This window comes from Rattus norvegicus, chromosome 13 (genome assembly GCF_036323735.1).
Source record: "Rattus norvegicus strain BN/NHsdMcwi chromosome 13, GRCr8, whole genome shotgun sequence".
In the NCBI taxonomy this organism is placed as follows: Eukaryota; Metazoa; Chordata; class Mammalia; order Rodentia; family Muridae; genus Rattus; species Rattus norvegicus.
In genome coordinates, this window is record NC_086031.1 from 69,208,845 (window position 1) to 69,230,241 (window position 21,397).

At 43.3% G+C, this 21,397-nt stretch overlaps 1 protein-coding gene across 15 annotated transcripts in view; it reads right to left on the reverse strand.

Annotated features, from left to right (window-relative positions):
• Cacna1e (calcium voltage-gated channel subunit alpha1 E) overlaps positions 1–21,397 on the reverse strand; it is a 488,748-nt gene that overhangs the window by 83,797 nt on the left and 383,554 nt on the right. For 14 of the 15 annotated variants that reach the window (XM_039091008.2, XM_039091012.2, XM_039091010.2 and 11 more), the window contains 11 exons: positions 15,311–15,426; positions 11,034–11,087; positions 10,295–10,384; positions 8,780–8,989; positions 7,976–8,088; positions 5,878–5,990; positions 5,482–5,613; positions 4,956–5,028; positions 3,941–4,058; positions 1,686–1,753; positions 175–272 (listed from right to left, as the gene is read on the reverse strand). In XM_039091008.2, coding sequence (XP_038946936.1) covers positions 175–272; positions 1,686–1,753; positions 3,941–4,058; positions 4,956–5,028; positions 5,482–5,613; positions 5,878–5,990; positions 7,976–8,088; positions 8,780–8,989; positions 10,295–10,384; positions 11,034–11,087; positions 15,311–15,426 — 1,185 coding nt within the window. The remainder of the gene's footprint in view (positions 1–174; positions 273–1,685; positions 1,754–3,940; positions 4,059–4,955; positions 5,029–5,481; positions 5,614–5,877; positions 5,991–7,975; positions 8,089–8,779; positions 8,990–10,294; positions 10,385–11,033; positions 11,088–15,310; positions 15,427–21,397) is intronic. The other variant, XM_039091015.2, reaches the window with a different exon arrangement.

The window sequence follows — 21,397 nt, forward strand, 5'->3', positions numbered from 1 at the left end:
TTGAATGTTGCCTTCCCCCCCCACCCCCTACTATTCTTGTTATCTGGCCTGTAACACTTCACTGTGGTCAGTTCGCAGAGCAGAGGAGGTCCCTTCCTACGTCTGACTACCACAGATGCTGATAAACTAGATTTAGCCCCAGAAGCCCAGGGTCAATTTCGATAGCCTACTCACTCAATGGAAGGCATGTTGGGAGCAGACATCGGGCTGACCTCCTTGGCCTTCTGCAGTGCATGTTTCTGGTTGAAGGCTTCTTCTTCCTCCTGCTCATCCTAGGCACAAAACAAAGATAGCTTTACCTAAGGTTGCAACAAGGAGAGTAGCTTCCTTCCATCTTCCCCAGGAGCTCTGAAGACCCAGCAAGATGAGGTAAGCAGAAGAAAAGTTTTAACCCCGACATGGAATCTTCCCTGCATTGTTCATGGGTTTCTAGGCAGAGGTCTCATTTCTTCATCTACATTTTAGGTTGAGGGAAGAGAGAGAGAGAGAGAGAGAGAGAGAGAGAGAGAGAGAGAGAGAGAGAGCCCCAGAGACAGAGACAGAGATAGATACAGGAAGACAGAAAGAGACAGAGAGACAGAGAGACAGAGAGACAGAGACACAGAGACACAGAGACAGAGACAGAGAGGTATATAGGTTCCCATGGAAACCAGAAAAAGGCATTGGACTTCCGTGAAGCTGGAGTTCCAAGCAGTTGTGAGACACTCCATATGGTCCTTAGAACCAAAGTTAGGCCCTCTGGAAGAGCACTAAATACTTTTAACTGCTGAGCCATCTCTCTGGCCCTGCCTCAGCTATATTCTTGTTCAAAGTGATGACAGCAAGAAAAACTTTCCAGGTAGTGACTATAAGTATTATGATATGCATGTCCTCCCAGCATGCTGTGGTGTCTACACACAGTATTTCATTTGACTTTTGCTGTAATTCTATGAGACATCTAGGGAGATCTGTCTTTCCCTTTGTACATCAGTGAAAACACTATGAATGGAGACCAGCACTTTCACCAAAGCTAACACAGTCAGTGACTGACAGATATAGGATTCAAAGCCAGTTTTTCACATACTAAAGCTGGTATTTTCCTTCTCATATCATAGAGGTGAGGGTTTTAAAAGATCTGGGGAAGAGCAGGTGGCAGATTAGTGTTCTTGGGGTGTTCTATACCTTTCTAAAATCAATTCTGTGCAGCAAGATTATTATACCCATTTTGTAGACCACCCCACTGCAGTCAACACTGTCTCATCCCTGGGAATGAAGAATCCCTTAAAAGAAAGGAATATGTTTTTGAGAAAGGTAGTATCTGATTTGATAGAAACTTCTAGAATGACCATGGCTAATGGATACCCTGGCAGCAATAGTGCAGGAGCCCCAGTTCCCCTGACCACTCTCACAACTAAACTGTGAGGATTCGGTTATACAGTTGAGGCCGTAATATGATCACAGTGGCAGGAGCAAAGGCAGAGCTTAAAATCTAGAATTCTAATAGTTTTTTGGCTCTGCATTCCATAATTCTAGGAAGGAACCATCTGAAGACTAATGGAGATAAGCTGATATTTCCTGTATCCTGGCTGAAGCAAACCTCAGCCAACTCAGTGAAAGCAAACCAGTTCTCCTGTATGGGTTTGTGACTGCCCAGCCATCTAACAGCTTCTACAAGATAACCAACCCTCTTAGAAGATAGTGCTTACCTTGGTCAGTTCCTGGGCATTGGCGAGATTGTCCACAGCGATAGCCAAGAATACATTCAGCAGTGTGTCTGTGGGTATGGGTCAAGGATGGACAGGCAGGAAAAGAAAAAGGCTTCAGTAGGTCTGGGAGGGTACCTCCAGGGCTTTCCTGACTCAACACTGGAAGAAGTTGCCAAGGCCACAAGAGAAGAAATGGGGTAATATGTGTCCTTCCTCCTTCCATAGTTTTCCTCTTTGCATAGAATAATAAGGTAAGCCTTGAATCAAACCATTTGTGAGGGCAAACAGGGTGAGGAAGCACCCAGACAGCCATGGCATTGATGAGTAGCAACAGGCAACAAAAGGATCATTGAGAAATATGTTCAGGGAGCTGAGTGTCAGTGCTCATTTCTCCCTCCTGGAAGGCGGGAGACACCTTTGGACCAGTGGATATGGTGGACATCCTGCCACTCTTTCTTCAAAAGCAGCAGGAAACGAGACCAGTTGTTTCTGTAATGGGGTGCTGACTTTTCTCGTTCTTATTAGGATTCCAGGGAGCTTCCAGGATTCGTTTGGCAAATGTCAGAGCAAGGACAAGATTTGTGCTGAAATCTACTTCTACTACATGCTCTAACTCCTGACTCTCCATCTTCTTTGTTTGAGGCCCCTACCTTGTGGAACATCAAACTAGTCCTACCCTAAAAGGATGGTTCTGTCTACTTAGAGAGTAGCAGGAAAGTCATGGGGCTGCCACTGTCATAGACTGGCCTTCCTTTTCATCAATGTATCAGATAGCTTCTTTTTATGCATTCTTTATGTCTAGTTTATAATCTGTTCCTACTAGTAGAAGTTCTCATGGGAGAAGCTGAAAAGAACATCTTTTCTTTGTGAGGCTATATGCAAAAACTGCAGCCTCGTCAGAGTGTCCCTCTGTGTTTCAAAACCCAATTCAAGGTGAATATCACTTTTCTGGACACCTAATGTTTACACAAATATTCACAGTTTATAAGATGCATTTAAGCCAGGCATAGCGGTACCCACCTTTAATCCCAGTACTTGGTAGACAGAGTCAGGATGGTCTACATAGTGGGCTTTAGAATAGCCAGAGCTGTATAGTGAGACCCTGTCTCAAAAAATATGCATTTAGTAATTATTTCATTCAATTCTTTTAGTTAGTAAAAGAGATATCATTATCTTCTTTTGAGATGTGAAAAAAAACTCAGAAGGAACAAGACACTTTTTGGAGACCACACACCTAGCTGATGAAGAATGTCCCAAGGACTCAAAACTCAGTCTTCTTGGTCTAGATGTTTTTGACAAGTGTTTCAGTCTTGTTCCTGTTGCTATAAACAAATACCCCAACAAGAGTTGGGTTTATTTTAGCCCCCAATGCCAGGTTCTGGCAGTCACAGCAGAGCAATGAAAAGAGCAGAGACTTGAAATAAGCTTTAACTCTTTCCTCTCTGTACCTGACTATGAGCTGTGACTCACTGCTTCAAGTTTCTGCTGCATTGGCTTCCTCACAATGATGTACCATAGCCTGGAACAGTGACCTAAAGCAGGCTCTTTCCTCCTCTAAGTGGCTTTTGTCAGGGTATTTTCCCCATCAGCAACAGAGTAAGACTGAGGACATGAGATTTACGATCTGGAGTTATAGAATCTCACTGTTAGTCATCCTCTACGGTGTATTGACTTGGTGTGATCTGGTATTTTCTTACAAGGTAAAGAATAGGCAAATCAGTATCTATGCAGCCAAAACAGTTTTACACATAACATCAATACAATAGCCATTGATACTTAAATGCTATTAGCGCTAATTTTGTACTATTTATTTTGAAGTTTTATGACATGATAGTCTCTGCTGTATATAAATGTGTAATTAATTAACTAGTCCTATAATCTTCCCACTATTTCAGTATACACGATCTCAGGCCTCACATATTTTGTAGGCCTTGCCGTATCTCCATCCACTCAACAAACTTATGATTTGTATAGTCTGTAGATTTAGGTAGTTGCCCCTTTAAATGCTTATATTCTTCACAGAATTAGTGTACAGATTCCTTAAGGTGAAAATCTTGTTTTCTTTAGTCATAGTAAGCATGGCCTATGGCCTCTCACCCTGCTTATCCAAGCCCTATCACCACCACTATCACGATCATCACCATCACCATCACCACCACTACCACCATCATCTCTACCACCACTGCCACCACCTCCTCATCAAAGACTGGTGCAGGGAAGTGGCCAGAATACAGAAGAACAACTTAGGAGGATACAGTTTCCAAACAAGGTGAGCACAATGAAGTAGATGGCAGACCACATGCCTGAGCTCACCCCACCCTGGGAGCGGATGCCGTTATACATCACTTCATTCCAGTCTTCCCCCGTCAGGATCTACATTGGACAAACAATAGGCAGGTCAAGACTCAGGGTTGGTGGAGAAGATGGGTCCACTGTGAAGGGCAAATATCAGGGCTGGATCTTATCTATCTATTCCCTTGCTTGACTTCCTGCTAAGGTAGGGGAGAAAGCCATTCCCATAAATTAACAATCTTGTTTTTATATGGAAGGAATTACAGACATTTGATGTAAAAAGAGGAAAAAAAGAAATACTCCATTTCCTCACATTTCTGAGTTCCTCTCCCTTCTAGGCTGGGCACACCTTTAGGGAAACCCACTAATCTAAGAGTCTGATCTCTACCTTATTCTTCCCAGGGTGACAACATAGCATTCCCAAGACAGCAGCATTATTGTGGAAAGCCTCAGTGATTCTAGATGGAAAACTGGGTTCTAATTCAGCCACATATTCTGTCTAAGCTGTACTTTTCTTTCACCTAAAAGATTCTAAAATACTATTCAGATTGAGTTTTCTCTCTGACTTAAAAAAAAACAGCTTTTAAACATTGTTCCTACTATTTCGAGATGGCAGTGGAAAGAGATCCCATTACCTCATTAAGTTGAACATAGGTCAGGAAATATCCAGATTGCAGATTTTAGACAAGCCATAAATGTGATTTGTGACTGAATACCCCAGAATTGATGTCTTGCAAACTTACAGGTACAGGGAGAAGGGTGACTGACTAGGTTATTGAGAAAAAGCCATTTGCTGTCAGTAACCGAGGCCCAGGAGTTTGAGAGATGGTTGTAAAATAATTCCTCAAACAGGAGGCATACTCTGAGGTATAATCTGGGAAGAAAACAGGAGCCCTAACCACTCAAGACACCGCCTTCTTACACTGCTTGGTCTATGGGCCCCACATAACACTTCTGAGCTATCAGTTGGCCTCATACCTGGAACACTGTCATGATAGCTGCAGGGAAGGTATCAAAATTAGCCGAAGGAGTCCCATCATTAAAGTTAAACCTGCAAAGGAAATCAGGGAGAAGAGAATCTCATTTTCCAAGTTCTCCAGACTTGAGCTTGCAGTTTTCATCACTTCTCTTTTCTCCCCATCACCCCTCCCCTTAGTGCTCTCCATTGACCATGTGTCTGAAAAAAAATCATGAGCTTTGAAAGGTACACATCAAGAGACAAAGTTTGGGCTGATCAGCAGTTATGAAGTTCCACACTGATCATTCCACAGAGAGCTTCAAAGGGATAGGTCCTCCAGCAAGAACCATTTTCAGAATATATATATATATATATATATATATATATATATATATATATTAACAGCAGAGACATTTGTTTCTCAAGTCTATCTAGACTCTTCAGACCAAAAGCATACAAGATGGTAATACACCAAACCAATCACCTTGGTACTTCCAGTCCTAAGACTGAGAGCTTCTTTGATATGGGAAAGCCCCTGGCCCTTACCTGCCTCCAAAGAGCTGCATTCCCAGGAGAGCAAAGACAACAATGAAGAGGAAGAGGAGGAAGAGTAAGCTGATGATAGACTTCATGGAGCTCATCAAGGAAACAACCAGATTCCGGAGGGATGCCCAATACCTGTGAAACCCAGACAAGGTCACAGGTATGACACAGTACCATGTCTTTCCCAAGGCTAGCTTGCCATTTGCCTATAAGTCTGAGAACAACTGCCTTTGTGAAAATAAGGTGGTCCTCCCCTGGGAAATGTGGAACTCAGTGTTTTGTCATTGAGTTTCCTGGTCTTTAGGAAAGGGAGATAGGAAGAATGGGAAAGCAAGGGGGGAACACAATAAGAGTTCTATTCTCAAAGGTGGCAGGAAAAAGCCAGATGGCACCACTTACTTGGTTATTTTAAATATCCTTAGGAGCCGGAGAGCTCGTAAGACACTGATTCCAAAAGATGTGCCAGGTCGGAAGATTGCCCAAACGACCTCAAAGATGCTGCCCACTGTGACCTAAGAGACAAACCCAGCCACATTGAGAAGAGGGAGAGGGAAGACAGAAGTATCTTGGTACTTAGTATACAGCCATCAACTCTCACTAGGGCCTGGTAAAATTGAGACTTTCCCTCCCCAACCAGCCCTAACTCTATCATGCTGTACACATGAGAAACTACCAAAGAAAAATGGCTACATACCCGCCTACACACACACTGTTCCCCTTCTCCTTCCTCACTTTAAATCTGCTTAGTGAGCATTGGTTTACTGACTTGGCCTTAGTGAAATCACGATGACCAGTCACTGCTTTTGCACAAATTTGATAGCAATGCATCCCGCATCACATTACCTTGGATACACAGACAAAGGAGTGGTACCCAAACCATGGAAACCAATTAAGGTGTCCACATTCTCTCAGCATTCCAGACTGCAGCGCTGCTCAGAATATTTAGGTGCTGTTGTGTTAAATATCTTTCAGGAACTGAGGCCTTGTAATTCTTGATGTAATAGTGTCTTTGCTGACCTAGGGTCTGATTGCTATAGGAAGTCATAATTGCAATTATCATTTCAAGATTATTGTTTATGGGAATTGGAACAGAACCCAGGACCTCCTCTGTACATCCTAGGCAAGCGGTCTATCAACACTGTACAGCTTTAACTTCTGCATTTTGAGAGTTTTTTGATTACTTTAATTATGTGTATGTGTATGTGTGAGTACAGTGGCCCAGGTGGTTGTAAGCCTCCTGACATGTGTGTTAGATGCCCAATTGGAGCTCTTTGATAGGATAGCAAGCACCCCTAACCATTATGTCACCTTTCCAGCCCCCCCAACTTTTGTTTTCTGAAACAGAGTTTCACTACATAGCTCAGGCAGGTTGTAATCTACTGCACAGCCAAGGCTGGCCTCAAACTTGCGGCCCTTTGGCTTCGGCATCCTGAGAATTGGGATTACAGGAGCACACCACTATGGCTGGCTCTGAGTTGTTTTGAGATCATATAATTATGAAATGTTGACGATGTCGTAGGCATCAGACTGGGGGAGAATAATGACAATGAGTTCTCAAAGCAAAGCTGAGGAATACGTATATGAGAGAAATCATGGTTAAAATGGTCTCTGACTAGCTATTATGCCTGAAAATTGCCTGTGCTCAGAACCGTATGTTCTTGGTGAAAATGGAGATTGGCAAGTGCTCTGAATCTTTATCACCTGGCTGGAGCTTTGGCAGAAAAGGAAAGGGGTTTTGTAGACAGAGAGCTGGCTCAGAAACCTCTGGTCCTGCTACTTTGTTCTGATGTGAAACAGGTCTGTGAGCTGAGCATTGCCATTTCTCTCACTTTATGAGTAGAGGGCAGGCTTACTCCTAACACCTCATGCCTTTTTCGGGACTCCTGGAGGCAGCACAGGAAGTCAATGTGTGTGAATGTACCCTGAGCATCACTAGCAACACTAGCTAACTAACTAACTAGAAATGCACCTCAATATTATATAGAAAGTTAACTGCTTGATGTAATATTCTGCATGGAGTCATGTTAATACAAGAGTGTGTGAGTTCATATGAGGGCATATGGAGACAATTATGCTCATTTTAAACTGAAGTAGGAAATAAACAAATGTATAGCCTCTTTCTTCTAAAGCTACCTCTGGAATTAAGTCCTTTGTCCTTCTCTCCCAGACTTCTCCCAGGATAATAAGTAGTTCAAAATTCTGGCTATGAGTCGCTTTGTAAAATCTCACTGAGCTATATAGTTAAATGTACACTCTTTAGTATATGTGTTATACATCAATAAAAACACTAAAACCCAAAGAGGTCTTTAAAAGCCGAACAAACCCTTGCCTGGCAAGGATTCGCTGGCTTCTGAACTCCCTTTTTCTCTTCATATCCATTGCCCCTTTACAACTTACAACCTCAGTGTCTCGTGCTGAGTGGCACACTGCACTGCTTATCTAAACCCAGGGCCTATCAACAAGAAACTGAAGGACAGGCAGGCTTCCGTGGACTTACCCCAAAATCAAAGCAGTTGAAGGATGAGTGAAAATAAAGGCGTGGCCCCATGCCATACATCTTCAGGGACATCTCCAACAGGAAGAGTCCCAGAAACAAAAATTCTGCATAGTCTGAAAGCATCAAGGGTAGAATCATTCGTTTCACGGGTGGTAGTAGTTCCTCTGCTCTCCCACTAACACACACCCGAGTGAGGAGCCCCAGATCCCAACATGTAAGAAGTCAGCATTGGGCAAAGCCTAATTTCTGAACACCGTGAGCCCCCAGCCCAACCAACAGTTGCCCTTTAGCAACAGGAAGGGGGTTATCTGTGGCCTTCAAGCAGAGGGCGGTACTCAGAGAAGAAAGGTCTCTACTGTAGACTGGCTGAGAGGATCCTCCACTATACCACTCTGTGTAACAGTCTCCTGGCCATCACTCATACCCAAAAGCAGTCATATTCAGAGCAGACTTATATGTTCCTCCCCCCACCCCCACGCCCCAGTCCATTTGATGTATCTATTGTTCTTAGGACATTTTCCCCAGCACTTCATGATTCAAATTCTTTACACCACTGAACCCTCATAAGAAACATCTAGGACCCAAGGTACAACTCTAATTCATTGTTACTATTGTTGTGTTGTTAAATGCCAGCAGTGATTGTTTATACCCCACTGGTAATGAAGGCTGTAAGCAGTTATTTGAGAACCCATCTTCCATTGGCTTCCTTTAGTGTGAACAGTTAGCTTGCTTTGTGCCCTTGAAGTCATCCATGCAAACAACAGACCCACCCACTTGAGGGGACAGCAGTTGCTGTTCACTTACAGAGGAGGTGAGTGAGCCACTGTGGCTGGTTGTGATGAACGATGGCCACACAGGCAGTATTGAGAGCCACAACACTCAGGACGATCCAGTAGAACACTTGCGACTTGACCATGTGTCGGATAGAGATACGCAGAAGCCGTTCCTTGTGCCGGAAATAGGAGGCTCCATCTACTTTTGTGCTCTTGATACTGGCTCTGGCAAGAGGTGTGCCTAATGAAGGGAAATGAGGAGGAATGAGGCTACATATATATGCAAGGCTTACCCTCCACGATCAGGTGGCATCCAAAGGGCAAGTTGGACAGCTTGAGTACCAGGGCGAGGTGACTGCCACATTGCAGAACTGGGCAACCCCTATAATTATGGGCTAAGTAATCTCCACAGGAAGAAACCCTGATTTTGCTCTCCAGGCACTCAATTCCTAGGAAACTGAAAGATTCCCAAGCAGGACACCAGGCAGACACCCAGCATCTTGAATCCTAATAGGATCGTCTTTATATCTGTAACAAATGAAGCTTCTCTCTGCCCTTTCCTTTCAGATATGCTTCGGACACCGGAATCCTTCTGCTGCACTTGTGATATTTCTGCCACTGGCAACATAGAGCAGCAATGGGCTCTGTAAGTCTCTTCTGCTTTTTAGGATGGAGTGAAATCCTGCCCTTTTTTCTGGGGAGGAAAAAACCTGTCATCAGCCAGAATCTGGAAGAGAACCTAGGATTGAACTGTCATCATATCAGTGGGGTGTCAAAAGGAATTAGTTTAAATTTCACAGGATGGAAGTAGGTTGGTGCTACTACGGTTAAGCAAATGGCTTCAACTCCTCTCATGTGGGTCACTAGAAGAAATAGGTCCTCAGGATCCTTGAGTTGAGTATCCCTTATCCAAAATATATGGACCAGAAGCAGTTCAGATTTCAGAGAACTAGGTTAGTGATTGCACTACCAGCTGCACATGAGAAAGTATCTTGGGGGTGGGAACCCACATCTACAAATAAAATTCACGTATGTTTCAGATACATCTTATACGCCTAGGCTGAAGGTAAGTAACCTCATATAATATTTTAAATAACTTTTGGGAGAAACCAAAGTTTCATGGTGTGGAATTTGCCACTTGTAGTGCCATAGCATTGTTTTGTTTGTTTGCTTGTTTCTTTTTTTAAAAAAGTCTAATTCTGGAACAGTTCAGATTTTGGATTTTTAGATTAGGGATACTCAACTTGTATCCCAATGTGGGTTCTCACTGTCACACCCAGGAGAGAGAGGACACATCTGCAAATAAGATCCATCTGTCACACTTGAAGAACCCTACACCCCGAGTTTCATGTACACAGCATCCCCTGGTCGTCTTTTCTGTAAATCATTGTCATCTAGGTTAGATTCCCACGCCTTCCCTTAATTATGTCCCTAGATTCTGGATCCTTTGGGTTCTTTTTCCTCCTTGTAGTTCTTCTCAAAAGACAGGAGCTTCATTTCATGGGAGATCCAGAGTAGTAAAAGAAGATCTAACTGGATCACTCACCCACTGAAGAGATATCAACGCAGTGCTCATCGCTGGAGTCTCGGGTCATGGCCTCCGTCCGGCTCCTTTTGATGGTTGCCCTTCGAAGCACTACGCCAGGGAAGGGGAAGGCCAGTGAGAGGCCATAAGTACACCCAGATCATCCTGGACAAAACTTTGAGGGCTGTGGGCAAGAGGCCTTGTGCAAGGGCCCTGTGACACAGGTGTTGGCCTTTAATACTGGAGCCAGGGTGATGGGACTCTGGAGTCTACAGAATGGCAGGCAGCGCGCTGTGCTTGCTAGTACCTGCAGATGCTCATAGGTTTTGAATCCCAGTTGGAGTTTATCTAATCTAATCGCTGTAGGTAAACAGACCCTCCTTATCTATTTATTCTGGCTCTTCCTAAACAATGGCATTTCCCGGTAACAAAAGTGGTCCCAAGATGATCCCCATCCATTTTAATAGCAGATCCCTTCATAGACCATCGGTTGTATGATGGTCTTTTCATTGAGCTCTATCAATCACACACCCTGGAACAATGCAACTCTTGGGTTTCATTTCCATCACTTTAAAAGGCATTTAAATCTGTGACTCAATTCTCATCATTTTAAAGCATGAGGGATTTTATTACAGAGAGACTCTCGTGTTTCAAATCCCAGTGTGCCCCCTCTTCTTTCTTTCTCCTCTTTGATCAAGAGAGATTGCCACCGCCTAAGAGGGCAAATACTAACGAAGCACGACTCGCAGCTCTTCCTTACCTTCCAAGGCTGATGTTCCCGAGTTTTTATTTTCTTCAGCAAGCATGACTTCCTCTGTATGGAAACAAATGGTTTAGTAAATCATCTGTAAATGCCAAATTATTTTGCAAAGCGAAAATCCCTCAGGGACAGCTCTGGCTTCAGGAGACAGAGAGAGTGTTTAAAAAGGAGTTCAGAGCACATTGTGGGCACCGGCATGGAGAGAAATCAAGTCTCACTGGAACACGGGCTTCTCAGAACAAGGAGGGTGTGTAGTGAGGGGCTCCTGGGGCATGCTGACAAAGTTGAGGGTTCTTATAACTGATGCCCCATGGGGGCAGGAAGAAGTAGTATTTCTTGTTAAAGCCTCCTAAGAGTGAAAATGTTCTATTTCTGTTATTTCTACCCAAGTTCCTTTCTCTACCAAGCCCTCAGAAAGTACCTGCTTCCTGTCTCCCAGGTTACAGCATTTGTCCTCTCATCCAGGAAGTAAGGCTGTTCTGCACGTTCATGACTGTAAGGCAGGAGAGGGGAAGAGCCCAAGGGTCTTCAGAGAGAAGGCAGGCATGCTTCTGTATGTCCCCACCAACTCTACCTAGCTTTTGTTGACCAGCACTTGAGCTAAGGAGTTGTGAATACACCCTTGAGTCTTGTGTGTGTGTGTGTGTGTGTGTGTGTGTGTGTGTGTGTGTGTGTGTGTGTGTGTGTGTGTGTGGTTTTGTCTCTGGTTCCTGGCACAGAGCTGTCTTTTGTATGCTAATGAGATGATTTGTAGCAAGAAAGGGCCCAGGAAAACTTAAGGATAGGAGCTGGTAGCTGGGGAAAAAACTCAGCCACATGACCAAGAGGTAGAATTTGTATACTCATTCCTACCTGTGAGAAAGAGAGGTGAGCCAGGGATCATTGTTCTAGTATCAGTGACCAACAACTTAATCCAACATTCCTATGTATGGAAACCTCTACAAACTTCCCACACAATGTACTTTGAGAATTTCTAGGTCAGTGAACACCTTTGTATACTTAGAGGACGGTGAATCTCATCCTTTACTTTACCCTGTACATCCACGATCTATACTGTTTCTAAGTTGTATTTTATATTAAGCAGTAACTAGCCTTTTCCCAAAGTCTAGAAATTATTCTTTTAAAAAATTCATCGAGTTGATGAGAGGCAGGGATTTAAAGAATTTCCAAATATCCATTTGGCCAGACAGAATTAAGGTCCCACTTTCTGGCTTCTGAAGTAGAGATAGCCCAAGACAAAGGCTTTAACCTATAGAATATGCACTATCTTCATGGGATGTTTAGTGTCAGAATCCATTCTTGAATACACGGTGGGTGCCGGCAAATTGAATGGCCCATTGGTGCTGGGACATTCAATCCTTTGTTGGTATATGAAAAGATATCACAGAGTTCTTTTTTTCGGAGCTGGGGACCGAACCCAGGGCCTTTCGCTTCCTAGGTAAACGCTCTACCACTGAGCTAAATCCCCAGCCCCATCACAGAGTTATTAAGGTCTCTTTTCCCAGGCTTCCTCTCTTCAGGAGCAGAGTCATCAATGAAGTATCAACTGATGGAGAGACTTATATGAATAGACCTCATTACCATCCCCTTCAAAGGGACCAACAATACAGCCTTTCTGTACCTGCTGCTCTCCAAGGTACCCTTCTAAGAATGATGGTGTTAAGTTTTGACCTCTACCCTACTTTAGCCCATAGGTGCTTTGACAATCTTTTCCAAATATTCAAGCCATTGGGGAAAGCTTGCAGCAGACCTTATCAAACAATGGTTTCATGTATGCCCTTATAGCAATTAACAGACAAGTAGAAAAGGGTAAAGCCATCACCGGTATTCTACCTTCATATAAAATTGAGAGCATATAGAATGCATTTTCCAGGGAACGTTTGGAGGTTTGGACATTACTATGCAGGATAGTCATTACAGTACATCATAATGTTTAGCTTAGGACTCCAAGTACAGCCTCTGGTGAAATTCCACGTTAACAGGTGAAGTGTTACAGGTGGGGTGCTGCTTCATGCAGACATATAAGGTTTTTAATGCACTTTATAAAACATTTGGAAGGTAGCATTGTAAAAATCAAATCCCTGATAAACTATATTATAGCAAACTTAATTACCTTAGCCAGACGTCGCTTTTGCTATGTGCATTGCCTGACTTTGAAATGGGCAGATATGAGAGCTCCCGGGAGGTATGGAAGATGTGCAGGGCTGCTGAGGATTTCTGAGAAGCACTTCAAGGGCTCTAGATGTGCTAAAACCACCCTTCCCCCACCAATGCCTTTTGCCAAGTTCGCTTTCGAACTTGAGTGTCTTTCCAGGGAAATGTTACCCATATGTCTGATTTGCTCACGCTCCACTTGTAGAGGGGAGGGCCAGGAAGCACAGTTAGATGTTTGCAGCGCTTCTTTTTCTTAGGAGGGGGAAGAGGGCTGCCTTCGCTAACTGGAAAAAAGGGAAATGTTGGAATTTTGCAAGTATTGGGAAAGCATGCTGCCAAAAGGAGCCACATTCTATGGCACCTGACCCTGGGTAGGGTCACGGTCTGGCCTGAGAGAAGCCTGTTCTGGGTTTTCTGCCAGCTCGCTCAGCACTTTGTCAGATGGCTCTACTACTGAGGACGCCAAGGACAGTTGGGAACTTCAAGCTGCCTGCCTGGCCTGGAGGCAAATCAGCTTGCCTTCCCACGTAAGGCGGACTTGCCATTCTGGGAAGAGGGAGGTGAGATTTATATCCCCCTCACCCTTACTCAGTAGGCTGGAGAAGAAAGGGGTGAAATGGACACACAATCAAAATGCCTACCTCCTGCCTTCAGGGATGACAAAGAAATGTAGATGTTCAAAACAGGGAGTATATGTCTAGCTTTTAATCCTACATATCCCCTCTCCACCCTTGTAGACTATTGAGAGTTGACTCCTGAACTTAAAGAGGGCTTTGGGATGTTGGTGGCACATGGGTGTAACTACGTCATTGCAAGTTCTCATGGAAGAATATGACTCAAAGAATGAAGCATCAAATCAAGGTCCCCATTGTCCCATTGTGACTTCCCCTTTTGTGATTGGCTTTCTACTAGGAATAGAGTAAGATGCTGACTGCCAGGTGAATTTTTTATTATTATTAAAAAAATCACTCTTTGCTCTAGACAAAAATGAAGATATATAACACCAATGCAATCCAGTCTTTAAAACAATAAGGAAAGCAAATGCTTCAGTTTTATTTGTCAGATCATGGATGATTAATGCTGCTCATAAGCACCTGAACTACCTTGAATATGGTGGCTCTGCATTAATGCCTTCATGGCAGGTCTGGACACATCCATATAGCTGGGTCCAAATTCTTCCCCTGAGTGAGCAGTGAATACAGCTTAGGTACTAGCTGAACACCTGTCCTTATTCCTGTCTCCTGCCTGGACAGCTACAGTGGCCCCATGGTCATCTCTTCTCTGCCTCTGGCCTTGTTCTCTAGGGTCTAATTCAAGTACTGCAAACATATGTTCCTTTAAAAATCTCAAGGCAAGACATCTGTGCTCACTAGAAAGCCCAGTGACCTATCAGGTCACACACATAACTGCTGTGACTGGTCTATGACTGCCTTCACGCTGCCTCCTCCACTCTTACCATGTTCTCATCCCCTATCTGTTGGGACCGCAGTGGCTACTCCCTTGAATCTGACTGGGCATTGTGATTCTCCTCTTCCAGATCTTTCCACCGTCAATCCCTCATCTATTCCAAGTTTCTATACAAACAGGCCCATGCTCAATCTTTTTTTTTTTTTTTAGAAACTGTAGCACAGCCTCACCCCACAACCTTGCTTGATCTATTTTTCCACCACTTTCTTGTGAGTTATTATTTATTCTGTTCATTGTTTCCTTCCCAACTCAAGAAGAATCATTTCCCGGAGACATGAACTTTGTAATCATGCTGGTCTGTTTGGCTCAAAGTAGTCACTCAATCTATATTTGCTGAATGCACGGATTATCAGTCATAGGGCAGAGCAAAATATAAAATAACACCAGGCTGCCCTTTTTTTTTTCTCAGCACTAGATTTTGTACTCTTTTCCTGAGCTCAGTTTGATAACGCTCCCATTTTGTGGAAGGTGATTAGTTAAAAGGGGGAGAGTTAGACTCTAGAAGACCTCAAAGCAGAAGAGGAGCCTAAACACTCACTGAGCACTCTGTGCTACTCTCTAGGTTGCCCATTGGATGGGAGTCTTAGAGATACTGGGCAGGGTTAGTTGACTACACATGCGCAGTTACGCACCAGTCCTCTCATCCTAAACCTTACCTGCTTTGTCTATCCAGGCGCGGTAGCCATTCAACTCGCGCTCAATCTGTTGCTGACGCCGGAGCTTCATGAATGCTCTTCGGTTCTCCACTCTCTCTCTTTCTTTGGCAAATTCCCTGTGGACAACAAGGACAGTCCTCTGAATTTGCATAACACCATGATGAAGAGAAAGAATGAAGCAAGAATGAGAATTTGGACTCCTCTGTTTGCCTCATTTCTACTTTCTGCAAGATGATCTCCCTCTAGTGTTCTACAGAAGGGAGCTTCATTCTACCACAGGCAAGAGGCCTCCCCATCCTTGCTCTGTTCTCCAGACTAAAAAGAGCTTTTCCAGCCACATGGCAGTATCAGAATGCTATGGTCTATGTCTTCAGAGACAATGGAAAATCCTTAAATCTCTCAAAGCCACTTCCCTCCTTCATGTTTTCCATAAGTAGTTGAATTGCATTCACTAGTAAGTGTGTGCAAGTCCTATATGAGGGTTTTCAAGCCCACAAACTGATGTAATCCTCACAAGGCTCTGATAAAACACTGATAACATCCCCATTGGGCAGAGCAGGCAGTTGAGGCTCAGAGAAGTAATTTGCAAACTCAGATCATTGGAGCTGGGCTGCCATGGTGTCCAGTATATTGTGGTATTCAATAGGGAAAGTCAGTAACACTCACAACGTGAAGGACTAAGGGCTGCTGGTGTCTGGTGTCCATTAAATAAGAAAGGAAGATGGGCTAGGACCATGGGAAGGGGAATGTGGCAGAGGATGCTAAGACTGAGGGAAAGTGGAAGTGAAGGTCAAGAGGAAGAAAAAGCCCAGCAACAGGTTCAGGAATTCTATGGCATAGGAAAGAGACTAAATCTTGGAGCTCCAGAGACAGTTCAGTTAGCAAAGTGCTTGACACACAAACGTGAAACCCTTAGCTTGACCCCCAGAATGCATATAAAAAAGCCAGATATGGTGACATGCACTTGTAACCCCAGCGTTAGGGGAAATACAGAAAGGGACAGATCCCTAGGTCACACTGGCCAGCTAGCCTAGCTCAAAGTCAGTGTCTGGTCCTACCTCAAGCAATTTAGTAGACAGTTCCTGAGTCCTGATTCCCAAGGTTTATCTCTGACTTCCATGTGCATGTATACACAAAGACACATAAAGTCTTATGCTCCAGAGCAGAAGGGACATGAAGAGAAGAGATGTAGGGAAGGGAGGGAAAGAAAAGCAGAAGAATGGAGCACAGAGTTCCTTGGTAGAAAAAGAAAAGATGAGCACATCCAATGGGTTATCAGATGGGAAATAACAAATCACCTGCTATTGAGATTCCCCAGAAACTATCACCACCAATCCTCTCTTAGTCACTGACTCTGGGGGGGGGGTTCTGATATTTTGATAGGGAATCCGCATATGATCGCTGAAGGTCTTGTTCCCCTGTTTCTGTTGATTGATGAATAAACATGCTAGAGGCCAATGAGCTGGGAGGAATAGGTGGGGATTCCAGTTTTTCCCAAAGGCAGGCTAGCAAACTAGAGAGAGGGGAGATTAACCATGCTTTGGAGGGGAAAAAAACATCAGTCATATGAGATCTAGAGTGGAGTGGCCATTAGCCACTCTCTTGACCAGACCTAGGGTAACAGGCAGGAGGTTAGAAACATAACTAGGCTGAGGGCAAATTTAGGGTGCTGAGCTGGGACTAAAGGTAACTGAGCAACTAAAGTTGAGGGAAGATTTAAGGTGCTGAGCTGGGAGTGAAAAGAAGGGTGTTATGGTAGAGGAAGGCTTAAGAGTTTGACCATTGAGCTAAAGCAATAAAAAAATAAGCTTAAGTGTGGGTTTTATCCAAGGATCTGAGAGAACCTGGGCAGGGCCGATAGCTCAGTCTACCTGAAGCTTAAAGTGGGTTAGCAAAAGCTACATGCTACAACTACCCTTCCGGGCCAGCAACCCTTTGCTACTGTAGTCTTATAGGGGTACAGATGGAGGCTGTACTCAAGGTGATCCTCATAAATAAAGAACCATATCCAGCTAGAAAAGTTCCTGACAGATGTTCCCCAAAGTCCAGGGAAGATATGAGCCAGGGACTGAGGGATGTAACCTAGTTGGAGCAGAGGGGCAGGGACGCTGGTCTAACATGATACAGAGAGATGCCTACTTATGCTTTGCTTGAACTTCCTGTCAACGCTGAGCTGGTTTCCTTGGGTATAAGACCTGCTCGAAATGGTTGTGGTCAAGTTGAGGACATGAGGACAAGGCATGTGCTTGACTGAAAATACAGTGAGTTCCTAGCCATACTATGGAGGAAGAGAAGGAAAAGATGAAACTGGAGAGTGGCCAGAGATGCTGAGGGTCTGGGTAGCAGAACTCAAGGCATGGGATGCTTCCTGTAGTCTTCTTTTCTAGATTTCAGCCATTAAGAAGTAACGGTGGCCTGGGTAATTGGTGATAGTATCGCTACACAGCAATGATTTTACCATTGGTTCTTTGACTCCTAACTTAAACTTTAAGAGTTAAGTATTCTAAGTACTACATGGAGCTGATAGAAGAACTCAGACCTGGCTGCATAAAGAGCCCCAGTTCCTCAGCAGGGTGCCACTTAATATTGGGTAACCCCTCAGCATCTCCTTCCATTTCATAGCTTCATATATGCTCATGTCTTAAACTTCCAACAAGCTCTGGTAGCTGGGCTGTGAAAACTTCAACCTGAGGTAGCATTTTTAGTAAGATCACTACAAAGGAGAAACTCAGTAGGATCTAACCAGAGGAATGGGGGAAATTCCTGGGCATCTAGGATAAGCAATATCAATGTATCCAGTATATCTCTCAGAAAACTAAGTCTGAAGTATATGCTAAGTGGCTCTTTGATATGACAAGTGTCCGAGACCAGAGAAACACCGAAAAGAAACCATAATGCAGATATCTGAAATCCTACCTCCTTTCTCTACAGTTTCTGTGCAATTAATGTATACAGCAAATCCTGTGTCACTTCTCTTTGACCTCTATTACTACAGTGCAGTTTGATTTGGTGCAGACTTAGCCACCAAGTCCCTGTCTGGCCTCCCTATATTTGGAAAGTTTCTTGGTCCTTTGTTTTTCTGGCTGGCTTCCCTTTTCTCTGCAGTTTAGATCTCGTTTCCTTCTTCCTGGTTTCCTGGATGGATCTTATTGACCCAGAGCCACACATATAGGACCGAGCTTTTCTTTGCTTGCTTGTCTGTCTGTTTTTAAAGATGTCCAACCTTCACCACCCTCTCTGGCTGCTGAGGCACCAAGGAAGGGGAAGGGTACCAAGGTAGTTTGGTTATCAGGTAGCTCTGTCGCTGTTGTTTGCTCATTGGCATCTGTGTATTTCCTGACTCTTCCCACCCTCTTCCTTGCTGTCATCCTCTCTGTGACAGACACTGAAGTTGTCCTCTGACTTCATGATTTACATGTCTGCCAGGCCTCATATACATGCATGTGTACCAGAGGAGATGACACAAGTGCATGTCTGCACAGAGAAAAAAAAATTAAAACTCATAGTTCATCGAAGCAAAACAACATATCTAAATAGCTACATAAAACATACTTTTAGAAAAGAGAACAAATCTTTGTGCCAAAAATTATTTCTTCCCATCGGCATGCCTGGTAGTCTGTAGACTCCATGAGGCCAGGCAAAGCCTACATGGCATCACACATGAACAGAATCTGAGAATTTTAACACAGCTATTCTGTAAAGTATAAAAATAAAACATTGCAGTTAATGTTCATATAATACACTTACATTTTGGGTCTAAAATTCATTTTGTGGTATTATATTTATAAAACAAACAAAAAACCATGAAAAACAAAATAAAACTCTGCAAGGGGTAGAAAGGTTATTTGCCCAAGATCACAAAGAGAAAGAGCTGGAATTCAAAGTGGCACCTTCTAATTCCAGGTTAGTTACAGTTTCCACAGTGCCTTGGCTATCTCTCCCTCTTCCCATGCTGTGAGAAGTCAATGATCTACAAACTGGATTTTTGTTTTAGCTCAAGTCTAAGGAATATAGGAATATAAGAACAGTTTCATTAGTTTGTTTTGGTTTTAGTGAGCTTTTCATTTGAGACAACAGAATAGAAGTCAATTAATTCCTATGTTGGATTAATAACGGTCTAGAAAATAATTCACAGCACTAGTCAAATTGCTGTTATATTTGCCATCTTGTGCCTAGGCCATGGTCACCATGTATTCATACTGAATTTATGAGGGAAAGGGATAAATAGTATTATCTCCATTATTTGCCTGAAATAAGCAGCCATTCTATCCTTAGATCTTACCTGCCCATCAGACCCTGAGTACTTAGGTGGCCAGACCTGAGAAAGGCCAGCACGTTCCTTCTGTTGGTCCTTTCCCATAAGAAACTGAGTATTGTCTATTTTGTATAAGAATTCAAGGGATTACACAAATGATGCTGTTGTAAAGTCAGAAAACATGACCTTGACCTCATTTAGAGACAAGATCCTGTTACTAAACTTCCTGCTGAATTTGGCAATCTCAAAGAGTGACCCTCTGAATAGCTCAGAATATCCAGTTTCTTTAGATAAAACATTTGAACTTTAAAGGCAGAATTCTGGCTTATAGTAGAGCGTGGCCAGATTCTTTGAGGTCTCCTGACACATGTCTGGGTTTAAGATGCGAATGAATATAATCAGCTCCATTCTCTATTTCTACATCCATGGTGTAACAGAGTGCCAATGTGTTGTGTCTAGTCTATGGAATTCCAAACCAGAACAAAAATAAAACGAGCATGTGATGCAGCAGAAGCGCCACCAGCTCTATTCTTAGAGCAAAGAATCCAGGCAGCCTTTGCTGCTAATGAACAGGGAGGGAACTTCTCTGTTCCCTCATCAGTGAGAGCTGACATTAGAAGAAACCCAAAGGGCTAGGGAGAGTGTGTCTACTTGTAAGCATGAGGACCTGAATCTAAACTACAGAACCACCACCACCACTACTACCACTACCACCACCACCAACAACAATACCGAAGAGGAACAAAATAGCTGGGTGTAATGGCTCATACTTCCAAACCCAGTAAACAGAAGGACCCTTGGGGGTTACAGCCAGTCAGGTTAGCCCAGCAGTTCTCAACCTATGGGTGGTGACCCCTTTGGGGATCAAACAACCCTTTCATAGGAGTCACAAATCAGATTATTTACTTTATGATTTATATCAGTAACATTATAGTCATGAATTAGCAACAGATATAAATTTTGTGCTTGATGGTCACCACAACATGAGGAACTGTTTTAAAGGGTCACAGCGTTAGGGAATTTGAGAACCACTGATTTAAGCTAATTGGTGAGGACTTGGCCAATGAGAGACGATCTCATTAAAACTCTGTGTTCCCAAGCACAAGCTAGAACAAATCTTCTTGAGGAACAGTGACCTATAAAGAAACAGGACAGTCACAAACACCTGAATTGGGCTACATTGGCCATTCATAGTCTTGGGCTGTCCCTCTTCCCATTCTGCTCTCCTGGAGGTTCACTTGCTGGTTCCCTCAAGACACAGAAACCTGAAAGAAGGTGAGCTGGAGTTGGGTCTGGCTGACCCTCCATTTTGATTTCTGTATGTATATGCTAAGTCTATGTTCTTAAATTTCAGTTATGAGACATAAGAAGCCCGATTTTTGTATCCTGTAGTAGAGGGCTTATTTCATCTTTGTTATTAGATTTATATTTGTGGCTGCTTTTGTTTTACAGTAGTTTCCATGGGAGCCATAAATTGTTAAAATCAACTCCTATTCACAACCAATTCTATATTTTCACAATAAAATAAAGTAGAAAGTAGACATATAACATGAATAATCGCAGACAAGAAGGATGCCCCAAACATGTATCATACGTATCTGGAGGGGTAAAAGGAGAGAAGGCAGACATCGCTTCTAAATCATGCTTATATTAATATGAAAATTGATTTCTACTTTGTGAATTTACCAAGCTATAAAGGAGCTATTGTAACAGCATAGCTGATCTGATCTCTGTATTAATAAAGTAGCTAGTATTAGCCCATAACGTGATGATAGGAGGGGCTTTGGTCAACCACAAATCTAGGATGTATCATCATGTTTGCTAAATCTTAG